General features: G+C 37.6%; 1 protein-coding gene across 1 annotated transcript; it reads left to right on the top strand.

Moving 5' to 3' along the window:
• Nucleotides 1-7,393: 7,393 nt before the first annotated feature.
• Nucleotides 7,394-11,747, top strand: ilf2 (interleukin enhancer binding factor 2). The gene is made up of 14 exons (XM_027006412.2): nucleotides 7,394-7,533; nucleotides 8,193-8,252; nucleotides 8,380-8,422; nucleotides 8,648-8,752; nucleotides 9,076-9,153; nucleotides 9,257-9,359; nucleotides 9,475-9,540; nucleotides 9,627-9,743; nucleotides 9,831-9,909; nucleotides 10,170-10,257; nucleotides 10,458-10,519; nucleotides 10,697-10,811; nucleotides 10,909-10,999; nucleotides 11,106-11,747. Exons 1-14 carry the CDS (start codon nucleotides 7,529-7,531, stop codon nucleotides 11,255-11,257), a joined length of 1,164 nt encoding a protein of 387 aa, XP_026862213.1. The 5' UTR covers nucleotides 7,394-7,528; the 3' UTR covers nucleotides 11,258-11,747.
• The last annotated feature ends 677 nt before the right edge of the window (nucleotides 11,748-12,424 follow it).

Genomic DNA, 12,424 nt, shown 5'->3' with positions numbered 1-12,424 from the left:
AGGAGGAGGGGGTGAGTGAGAGGGGGAGGGATCTATAGGGTGTGGGTGGAACAACTAATAGTGACTTTTAGAGACAAGTAGGTTAGCATGATCTAGCATATAACAAGATGTACATAAAGTAAAATGTGAGAGTTAAAAATATTCTCAGATGATGACAGATACATAGCAACAGACATAGCTGGGAATAACAGAAGGGGAGACTGAGTGAACACACCAGAGTGATGAAAGCCATTTTCCCTATAGTCTTTTGTCAGCTGGTTAAATGTACTGTTTATCAGACAGTAGTGGCAAGCTGCTGCAGCTGCTTCCTAGGCCCAAATCCAAAGAGAAAATGCATTAAACAGTCAGAGCTAATAAGAGAATGCAGTTTAACATGGGACACTTAGGATTCTTAGAACTTTTATAGAAAACAGTAAATAACGTAAAACTGTGTCGATACATTTCTGCAAAAAGAAAGTATTCTCAAGGTCTCCTTATTGTTCTGTGTTCACTGAATCTAAGTTGCAAACAGGCAAAATGCTTTTCTAGGCATATTTGGATAAAAAATAAATCACCAAACTGAAATACATGTTTATCAGGTTATGGACATTACTACCATTACTGTTTTCCTATTGGCTAAACTCCATGGATACAGAAAGGTCAGTGTTGTTGGATGGATGGATTTTAGACATGCTGCAATAACCTAATATTCAATGTTTGAGACTGATGCTATCACAAATCATGGCCTTCATCAGCTGATCTGGTTATAAAAAAGATTTGCCTGACATATGTCAGGCATATCAAGTCACTCTCACATAGGAATGAAAGCTAGTGGTAAAAGAATGCATTGTATTTGCTAGAGTGAACTCTAAGAACATATGTACATGAAGATATAAGATATTCACATTAATATATTATGTAAATGTTTCTCTAGTATTGCTTCCATATTACAGCACAGTTGTATTTGTGTTAAAACACAAAACTATACTATATATAGATATTGGTCTATCTCTGCGAGTTTGAAAGAGTCTAGAGTGACACTGTACTTTCTATGGGATTATTTTTTTTTTTTGCATAATTAAATGTGCAAAAATGCATGTATACATACTCTGTTTTTTTTTTTTGTTTGTTTGTTTGTTTGTGTGTGTGTGTGTGTGTGTGTGTGTGTGTGTGTGTGTGTGTGTGTGTGTGTGTGTGTGTGCAAGTGCAAGTGCAAGGGTGGAAGAGAATGAACATGTGTGGGAAAATAAATGTCATCAGTCTTTAACTATTCTTTTCATTGTAGAAGCTGTTCACACCAACACTGGGAGTATTAAATTGCTGTTAGCTGATGTAGCATTCACATTTCTCACTTGTTTTCTAACAAGAGTTATAATTCTCCAAATCACATCATATTTCTCATCTGCCTCAGTGTACAAGCTGTGCAAGTATCATATAAGATTAAGTGTATTAATATATTGTCAAAATGTCTTGCTTTTCTTTCTGGTGTAGTGAATGTAAACACATATGTAAGTCATAAGCCGCAATATTTATGCCGCAGTACTTATGAGAACATTGTTGCACTAGGTGTAAGGGCAAGTACATATTGTATCATACTGCCACCCAGTGGAAATCTCAGCAGGCCAGCTACCTTAGACCAAGTTTCCAAATGAAAGGGGTGAAGTCCAAAATGCTAATAGTGAAAGACTGTTCTCACCACTCTTACTTGCAACCATGATATACCAGACAGTAAGCTGACTTAAGTGCTGCACTCAATGAGCTCTTGTACAATCAACAAATGTGAATATATTGAATATTCCTTGTGAGTTCCATAGACTTCTGGGCCATTTTCCTGGACACAGATGAGATCTAGTGTTGGATGGAAAAGACCATGTCTGTGGTGTGTTTTAGTCTTTTATTTGGATTCACCACTGTCTGGAGACCTACATCACAGCTTTTTTAAGAGTGGCCTAGTTTAGTAGGTGGTTATAATTCTTAAGGATCACCAGTTTCATGTTTCTAGATGTCACAACACATCATATGATGTTACAGCTGTAGTAGTAAGTGATTTCTCAGTGGAACTTATAATGTTGCGGCTACTTCACATAGTTAGGATCTACTGGATTTTATAATCACATTTTTTGCAGCAATGTTGGTTTAGCACTTTTTAACAGCCCTGTTTACCTAAGCTTGGTTTCAGTGCACAGGTTTCAATTTTCTAAATTTCCAGAATAGTTCCTTGAGTATATAATTCCCTCAATTCACAAATCGTAATGCAAAATAATGATGATAAAATGTTGTAAACATACCCACACACTTAACTATGAGTGTCATTGTGCAGTGTGAGTTACTCCTTCCTGAGGATACCACATAATGACAAGTGTTGTGCTTAAGCCCACACATTTGTGAAGGTAGGACCTTTGTCTACTGGCATAGAGTAATGCCTGCATAGAGTATTGGATGACTGGGTGCTAGGTAATTCTGTTTGAAGACTTGATGTGCAAAAAGAAATGAGTGTAGGAAAAATCTATGGAAAATGGCCCTGTTAAGAAAGGTTTACACCTAATGTGGGAACCAAAGAGACTATGACATGTCTGTTAGTGGCACTGGCATAAATGTCAGTTCAAATTTCTTGATTCAGCCTACTTTTCATTTTCACCTTAAAATACAAAAGAAATGCCATTTATTTCAGTAGGAAATGTAAGAGATAATTATTCCCTGTCATTTCTGTAAAATAATACTTTGATCAAATGTAATAATAATAATGAACATAGGATTCATTATACATTGTATATTAGAATTTCAGAAACTGAATTCCATGACCTTTGCATTAATAGCATTGCTTAGAAAATCCTGCAATATAATCTATACCAGGATTCAAAACTTAAAAGGGAATAATAATTGTGACCTGTTGTGAAATACACTCTTAATAATTCATTCATGTACTATGTGTTCTGTATGTCTGTTTTATTTTTATGTCACATTTTATTTTTCAATATTGTAATTGTAAAGCTCTTTGAACAAAGATGTGTTATTTTTGGTACATAGAAATTAAACTTGTGGATGTCTACTAAATTGTTGAGAAAGTGCAACCTTTTTTAAACTCTGTTCAACCAAATGTATGGACACAGCTATCAATAATATAACAGCTGAGTGTGCTATATCTATCCATTACAGATTAATCTCTTTCTTTCTCTCTCTCTCTCTCTCTCTCTCTCTCTCTCTCTCTCTCTCTCTCTCTCTCACACACACACACACACACACCTAAACATAACATACTTTTGCACAAACCTGCACAGTAAGAGTCACACAGAGGTGATGATGTCTTGATGAATGCTGTTGTCATGGCAGCATAGCTATTGCTGGGATACATCCTGTAGTCTGAGGATGTGTGCCTTCTCCTAGAAATGCATATATACCCACACTTGCCTCCCACCTCAAGGACACACACACACACACACACACACACACACACACACACACACACACACACACACACACACACACACACACACACACACTCTCTCACTCATGCAGGAGCATGTTCTCTCCCAAGGTAGACATATACACAAACAGGTGAACCCACTATCCCCAAGAGAACACACTAATGTTTAACACATTCTACCCAGGGACACACACGCACGCACGTACGCAGGCACACACACAGGTTAACTCTTTTGCCCAGGGATAAACACCAGCAATGTAACATACTCTTTTTATGCTTGCCACTTGGAATTTACTTGGAAATTCGAGATTAACAACCATTCGATTACTAAGCAATGACATTTTTTCTATCCTTTCTTAGTCACACCTTCGGTATTTTTATCCATTTCCAATTCATACCTTTTATATGAAGGTTTGTATTTGTAACAAATAGAATAATTATATGCATTCCTTACTCCAAAACTGTAGTCACGTACTTGCTTTGTATGAATTTTTAATATATTCTCTTAATCTTCATGAAAGAGATTCCATACACTTTAATTCTTAGTTTGGTAAAGTATTTTCATTTTCAGTATCATAGACATTGTATAGTGATTTATTTCATCCTATATTTTAAAGTGCTGACCCATGTTTGTGCCCACAGCCTACTGTGTATGCGTGTATGTGTTCAGTACCATGGATGGGTAAAATGCAGATACTCAGTATCCTCATAGGGGTTAATAAATTACCTCTTTCCTAAAACCTAGCTGCACTGATTTTAATGGCGCTGACTAATAATGTGGTGACTAATCACTGTAAAAACAATAAGAACTAATAAATCTACATGCAGCAAACATTAGTGTCTAAGCACAGCTTCACAAATCCTTAGTTATGATTAAACCACCAGTTTGCTGAAAGGGTTTCAATGTATTGTGGTGGACAAGTGTAATAAATTAATTGTGTTTCTCCCCTAGTGTTTTCATATAATATCAAATTAGCACACTATTAGCACAGGATTGTACCATTATCCCTTGGCCATTTCAAACCAAACTGGACCTACATCTTCAAATTATCATTTTATACACTTCATTCAAATTTGGTGAAAATCAAATATCTAATGCTGAGCTATGTCCTATGTCCTGACATCCTGTTCTGCATTTTGATGCATTGAACAGGTTAGCAAATTATGGGCAAACATTTCTGAATATGAAAAATCATTCCCAAATAAATCTCATTCATATGTTCACACCAAAGAGTTCCAACCAAGCATCAACATATGGCAATTTGGGAATGAGAATGGGTTTTAAAAAATCTGTTAAATCATTTTTATTTCATTTGACTCATATTTGTTAAATATTGGACCAGACTTGTAGAATAAGTAGTGTAAAAAGGTTTTTGGAAATTCCAAATAATGCATGTGCAGCTGACATCAAATTCACAATTTTCGCTGCAGTCAACATAACCCAAGGAGTTATAAAATCAAATATTGATTATATTAAGCAGTTCCAAAATGATGAGCAGTTTTATTTGTTTATTATAGCATGCCCGAGTAACCACTTGCTGTAACATTTCATAAAGTAATGCTTCTGAAATATTACATTCTAATGGTGTCCATCTTTTTGGTCATCCTTAGGTACATTCCTAGATCACATATATAGTTATTGAAAGACAGTTATGTTAAATTGCCACCTGTTGATGTATGGTTTCATTTTCTTTCTGGAAGCTTCACAGTTAACTACTGTCCCATATTATGGCCGAACCCTTCTCAACATGGAAAATCAATTTAATAGTTTTTGTCTGATTCTGCAACAACAACAACAACAAAAAAAAGCGTTTAACTTATAATCAGGAGATGGTCAGTGCAATCCACACTGTTTCTACAGCCGTCTGTGGCTGGGAGCCTGAGAGAGCTAAATTGGAGGGATGGGTGGTGTGCGCTCTCTCTCCTGTCAACTACAGCAACACTGGCCAATCATGGGCATCTGTGAGCTCATGCATCAGAAGGGGGCAGATAGTGCTATCTTCTGAGTCTGCTACACTGGCCCCTGATGTTGCATGAGCCTCAGCTCAAATAAGATTCAGTGATTGGCTGAATGTGCCTCGGAAGAAACACATGACACCCCTCGTCCTCCCTGTTTGGCAGCTGTTGTGTGAAAGGGGAGGATTACCTGATGGGTAGGAATTTGCTATGACTAAAATAGACAGAAGAACCAGGGAAATAAAAATAAATAAATAAATTAAAAATTGGAGGGATGTGTTCTTTTCTTTCCAGTTCCTGTTAGATTTCCGGCAACTGAACTTGTTTGAGTGTCTTTTTAGGATCACCAGTAAGTAGATGATTATATTAATCAACCCTGCTAGAAATACATGTAGGAATAAGTTTGTCATGGGCTTTTTATTACTGAATGTTTAAAATTTTGTTAATATATTTCACATTGATGAGTTAGTCCTTTTTTTTATATATAACAACTAAAACTGAGATCAGAGTCCATTAGAACATATAGGCTTTTAACCAGCTCTTATAATTTGTGGGTTTTATAGACAAGCCTATGTCTTTGTTCTCAAACAAATTAATCTCCATTAATCTGAGATCAAGCAATACAAATATATATTTAATTTTTAATTATTTTTTTTTCAAAATCTCTTTAAACAGATGCCAGATGTCAGTGGTATGGTTGTGCTAAAATCATGACTGAAAGTAATCATAATAGCTATTTTAGGACAGAAAAGTAGTTCATTGTTTGAAGCGGACTTTTTCATTAAATTTGGGTAAATTTGACATTGGTCTGTTATTATTTTATACATTTGCATGTGCACATTTTTATTTTAGGGTTTAAAGACTAGTTTTGATACATTTGGAAAAGAACATGACAAGATGAGAATCATGCAATATTCCTAGATCAACTTTGTAAGTAGAATGGCTGTAGTGAAGAGCTCAATGAATTTCATGAAATGGATTTACAGGGCATAGTAGCTGCCCACAAGCCTAAAATCATTATGCACAATGAAAAACATTGGCTGAAGTAATGAACACCACCACTGGACTCCTGAGCAGTGTGAATGTATTATTTGGAATGATGATGCACGTTTCACTATCTAGCAATTTGTTGGACAAATCTGGGTATGGTAGAAGCCAGGAGAACTCTACCTACCAGAATCCATAGTGCTAAGAATACAGTTTGGTGGAGGAGAGATACTTGTCTGGGACTGTTTATCACAGTTTGGCCTTGGCTACTTAGTTCCAGTAAAGGCTAATTTTAATGATACTACTACATTTTAGACAGTAATATGTTGCCAACTTTGTTCCATAAAAACATAGTTTAATGTGTTTTGTACTGTGGAACTCTGGTTGCCTGCATAGAGCCCTGACCTCAACCCCAAGGAACACCTTTTGGATGAGCTGGAACACTGAATAGACCTTCTTATCCATCTTCAGTGCCTGACTGTACAGTGTTTTTTGAGTGCCCCCCCCCCCCCCAATTTAATGGGTACAAAATCCTGACCCGCTTTTGGTTTTTTTTTTTTTATTGGATTCTCACTCTTTGACTGATTAGAGTGAGTGAGTGAGTTGAGGATAATGTAGTAACTTGATACCATATAAACGTCAAAAGCTGGCGGTACAAAGCTGAGTTTGCAAAACAGTTTAAAATATCCTGACCATGTCAACTGTTCACATATTACGGTATCTTGTTTTGGTTCGTTATGTTAAAATATATTCATTTACGCTGTGATCCACAAAACAGTATAGAAGTGTGCTAACCTGTAAAAATACTTCCGTAACAGAATGTTTATCCCTTTCTTGTTTTTATAGCAATTTCTTATTAGAGAGACACTCTGCATTACGGGCATGTGTATGTATCATTGGCAATAATCTGCGCTTTTAATTCATATCTATGTATATATTTATGTACATTTTTATTTATGTACATTTAGTTAGTGGTGTAGAGCTTTTTCTTAAAAAAAAAAAAAAAAAAAAAAAAAAAAACCGTTTCCGGCTCTCGCCGTGGAATACCAGCTGCTGTTTCCACTGCTAGTTACTATCGTAGCTAACTCCTCGCATCAGCTCCAGCTACTTTACGTACCGGTTGTCGGTGGCTTATTGTTCGTTAGTTCGTTCTTTTGTTAATCTGCCAAAACGTCTTACGCAATGAGGTACAGATTTGATTTTCACATGTTGTGTTCTATTATCGCATTACAATTAAAATTGCCTAGTATATGTAGCTAAGCAGTATTGAATTTGCATGGATCATTTAACTAGCTAGCTAGATCTAATTTGCTTTAGCTAGCTACCTAGCAAGCTAAATCGGCCTGTTGAGACCTGACTAACCAGGTAACGTTAGCTTAGTTGGGTAGACTTGCTAGCTAACATTAGCTAACTAAACTAGCTTGCTTATCGTTCATGGGACTAAGAAATAGATCACTTTATTGTGTGGTTATATGTAGCATTACTTTAAAGCGTGTCAGTACAAGCAACATCTTGGTGGTAACGCTAATGTGCGTAAGTGAATTAATGAAACGCGATCTACCGATTGCAAAGGTGCAAAGTTAGTTAGCTAGCTAGCTATTTTAATTAGACATCGTGTCTATTGCTACACATGTAGCTAGATAGCTACATAATTATAATGCAACTTTAAACATCATAACAGTAGCTAGCTAGCTATCGAAGTTTAGATCCCTGCTTGCCTGTTGTTTTTCTGTGCTTGTGCTTAACGATACATAACATCTGCAGCAACTATATCAGCTTTGTGCTTATGAGAATTGCTAGCGTTATAAGGATCGTGTTTTTGTTTTTTGTTTTTTCTCTACTCCAGAGGCGATCGGGGAAGGGGCCGTGGTGGCCGATTCGGCTCCCGGGGAGGTCTCGTTCAAGGGTAAGATATCAAATGTTTGTTTTTGTTGAACTAGTTAGGTATAGTATATCTGTATAGTTACTGTCTATTTAGCCCACACGTTTTTCTTGCTAGCTGTCGTTCATTATGCCCTTTTCCTAAATTACAGGTATCGACCTTTTGTCCCACACATACCGTTTGACTTTTACGTTGTAAGTGCCTTTCGTTTATTTCAGCTTTACCGTTTGCTTAATGACTGAAAGGTACTGGAAAATATAATGGATCAAACACTAGAAAGGACAAAATTCAAGCACCTTAAGTACAGTGAGACATCTTGACATTTTTTTAGACATAAAAAGATGTCAAGAGGTCAGTTGATCTGGCTGCATAGATGTGCGTGGTGTTACCTTCAGCATTTATTATAAACTATGTTCTAGTGTGAGATGGCCTTTCCACGTGTGAAGCCAGCGCCTGATGAGACTGCATTTAGTGAGGCTCTGCTTAAGCGAAACCAAGACCTAAGTCCCACTCCTGCTGAGCAGGTACCCTTTCACTGCAGCTCCTCCTCTGCACATCTCTAAAATATAGGTCTGGATTTGGAGAGTGAAAGAACATTACCACCATCATGTCCATAAAAGTAGGAAAATAGCATCTTAACAGAATTTTAAGGCATTTGGAAATTATTGTCTATTTTTTTAATGTCTCCTTTTTTTTGCTAAGGTTGTGAAAACTAGTAATTTCTCTTGTAATGGCAAGAAGGTTTTTCAGCATCATTCCTAAAAAAAGAGAGAGACTGCAGGACTGTATTTTGACTGATCATTAACACTAGCCACTCTAATCATTCTTGCATTTGTTTGTTTTGCAGTCATCCATTTTGTCCTTGGTAACTAAGATCAACAATGTTATTGATAATTTAATTGTAGCTCCTGGAAACTTTGAAGTGGTGAGTTATTTGTATATTTTATATTTTATCCAGATTTTAATTTATCTATTTCAGAAGTAGTATGTTAATCTTTCTTATGCATGATGTGGCAACAATCTTATAGCAAATTGAAGAAGTACGGCAAGTGGGCTCATACAAAAAGGGCACAATGACAACAGGACACAATGTAGCTGACCTTGTGGTTATCTTGAAGATTCTTCCCACTTGTAAGTCTTAATTTTTTTATTTATTTTTTTTTTTAAGCTTTTGTTCTTTCAAAGAATATCTCTTTTAGCCCTGATCAAGTATGCCTGATCTAAAAAACCCTTTTGTCTGATGCAGTGGAAGCAGTCGCAGCATTAGGAAACAAAGTAGTGGAAACACTCCGCACTCAGGACCCAGCTGAGGGTGAGATACCCCCAGAGCTGATGTGAGTGGTAATAGTTTTCCCCCCATAAGTCTGCGCTGTTTGATTGGTTTTGTTTCTGTTTCAGTGCTGTCTATGCTGACCAACGAGACTGGCTTTGAGATCAGCTCGGCCGACGCTACCGTGAAGATCCTCATCACCACGGTCCCTCCTAACCTGCGCAAGCTGGACCCAGAGCTCCACCGTATGGACCCGACTCGGAAACTTTCACATGTGATTTTTGCTGTTGTGCTAGTTTTACTGTTTGACCTGGCCCTCTCTTACTTTGAAGTGGACATCAAGGTGTTGCAGAGCGCTCTGGCTGCCATACGTCATGCCCGCTGGTTTGAGGAGAATGCCTCTCAGTCGACGTAAGGACACCAGCTTCTTATCATGTAGATCATGAATGCCTGAATTGGATTGGATCCACTCAAAGATACCAAAATCAATTGGCACCTTTCACTCTGCTTCTGTCCTTTGAAGCAGTTATCGAAGTGAGGCCTAGATCAGTTGTTCCAGAAATTATGGCCCTACCTAATCTTTGATCTTCTTTTTTTGAGAATGTTGGTTGCTTTAGTGTTAAAATTTCATGGAAAATATTCCTGTAAGTCATAGTGTGTGTGATTCCCAGGGTGAAGGTTCTGATTCGCTTGTTGAAGGACCTGCGTGTGCGCTTTCCTGGCTTTGAGCCTCTCACCCCCTGGATTTTGGATCTCCTGGTGAGTCATGATATTGAAAAAAACCTTCATGTTCTTTCTGTACAATTGATGTTTTACTTGAGCTTTAAAGCGAAAAAAAACATGTGGATTTACATTTGATGTCAGGTAACATACACCATTGAATCAATTTTAGCATTTAGCATGTCCTGCTGTCTAATTGGCACTAGCGCTGACTGAATTTACTGGTATTGTGTTGTTAGGGACACTCTGCTGTTATGAATAACCCTTCCAGGCAGCCACTCTCACTTAACACAGCCTACAGGTAAACCCAACAACCCCCCTTTTTGTTTATGCATATACAGTACTCACTATGTAGAAAACATTAGTCAGATATCTTACTTTTGTAACTTGACATGCACTCTCTTTCTATGTCTGTGTCTGTGTGTGTGTGTGTGTTTCTATGTCTGTGTCTGTGTGTGTGTCTTCATATGTGATGTAGGCGCTGCCTCCAGATGCTCGCAGCAGGGCTCTTTCTGCCTGGTTCTGTAGGGATCACTGATCCATGTGAGAGTGGAAACTTCCGTGTGCACACTGTAATGACATTAGAGCAGCAGGTATTATGACACAACTTGCAACTTTTGGAGGGAAAAAAATGCACAAATATTGTTTTGATACATGATTGTTTTGGTTGATCTGTCTGTGCATCTGCAGGACATGGTGTGTTTTACAGCACAGACATTGGTAAGGGTTCTTTCTCATGGTGGCTACAGGAAGATCTTGGGACTTGAAGGCGATGCTAGTTGTGAGTGTTCTGTCTATTTGTTAAAAATGTAATGCAGTCATCTATATTCATTCCCCACCTCATCCTTGCTTCCCTGATTAATTTGGCTTGTCATGGTTGTGTGCAGACCTGGCAACAGAGATGTCCACGTGGGATGGAGTGATCGTCACTCCATCTGAGAAGGCCTATGAGAAACCCCCTGAACGCAAGGAAGAGGAGGATGAGGCACTGGAGGAGGGGGGAGAGGGAGAGGATGAAAGCATGGAGACACAGGAGTGATGGAGCTCAGCAGGATCACAAACTATGCCAGACCTCCGCCATGTAGGACATCTGATGATTGTGGGGGTTTTTTTTGGTTGGTTGGGTGGTTTTTGTTGTTGAAATTGATTAGAAAAGAAAAAACACATAATGGAGGAAGTCACTGCCATTAGTAGGATGGATTGTTTGGAGCCTGGTAAAAATGTTCAGTGGCATTCAGTCTTTTTTTTTTTTTTTTTTTTTTTATATCCCTGTTTTCTCCTCCATAATTTCTGCTTGGGCTTTCTGCTGCTCATCCCTGGTCTCCTCTCCCCTTCTCTGAACTTAGCCTGTGGCAATAGACAACATGGACCAAAGGCACCAGCTGCATGCGCCGTGTTTCTGCTTTGACCAGTGGCTTCTGTTTAAGACAGGGCAGAGGGATTAAACCCTTCTTTAACTCAGTTCATGTCTTGTTTTATTTTTTACTTTGTATCAGTGACTGCTAAATTAAAGTTTTTATTTCCATTTAGTATAAGCCTGTTCATCCCTTCTTGATTTTGCTGTGGTGTGTATCATATTATATAGATTTAAAACAAAGTTTTGGAAAATGTTCCTGTGAAATGAGAAATGAGACAGACACACAGAAACAAGAGGGAAACACCAAGTGACTTAACTCGCTAAAATAGCTTTATAATCATTTAAAAAATGCCTACAACCATTGACAGTGTTACATTCTGTGTTAGGTCAACCACATCACAGTGTGCCTTTGCTCATGTTTTAGCACTAGCAAACGTTTAGCTGTACATGTCTATGGCAAGAGAACAATGATTAACTGAAACTAAAACACACAATAGATGAACTCCATAGCTGGCAAATGTCCTTTGTGGTTAACTGCAACTCTCATCACATTGAAGTAGGTATTTCCTATTCCATGTAGTCATGAAAAAAGTGGTAAGCTATTGCTGTTTGATCTGGCCACTAAAAAGTGGCATTAAATAAAAGGAACAAAATTAAAAGTACACAAGTTATATCATAGCACTGTATTACACTTCCAATATTTGAAAACAGCTGATATAATTGTTTAGTTCAATGAAGTGACCAAATGCAGTGCATTTTTGTTTTTAGTATAATTATTTCTTAAACGAGTAGTGTAGAATTATTTTGCTACATCACAAAATGCTAGAATGCCCGCATTTTCCTTTAAAG

Source organism: Electrophorus electricus, chromosome 8 (assembly GCF_013358815.1).
Source record: "Electrophorus electricus isolate fEleEle1 chromosome 8, fEleEle1.pri, whole genome shotgun sequence".
Taxonomy (NCBI): domain Eukaryota; kingdom Metazoa; phylum Chordata; class Actinopteri; order Gymnotiformes; family Gymnotidae; genus Electrophorus; species Electrophorus electricus.
This window is presented reverse-complemented; position numbering and strand designations above follow the sequence as displayed.

Excerpts from the sequence above, each read along its gene's own strand:
- ilf2 (XM_027006412.2), top strand. Across the intron at positions 9,154-9,256 it reads CTCCTGGAAACTTTGAAGTG|CAAATTGAAGAAGTACGGCA; the intron begins GTGAGTTATTTG and ends ACAATCTTATAG. Across the intron at positions 10,812-10,908 it reads TAATGACATTAGAGCAGCAG|GACATGGTGTGTTTTACAGC; the intron begins GTATTATGACAC and ends GTGCATCTGCAG.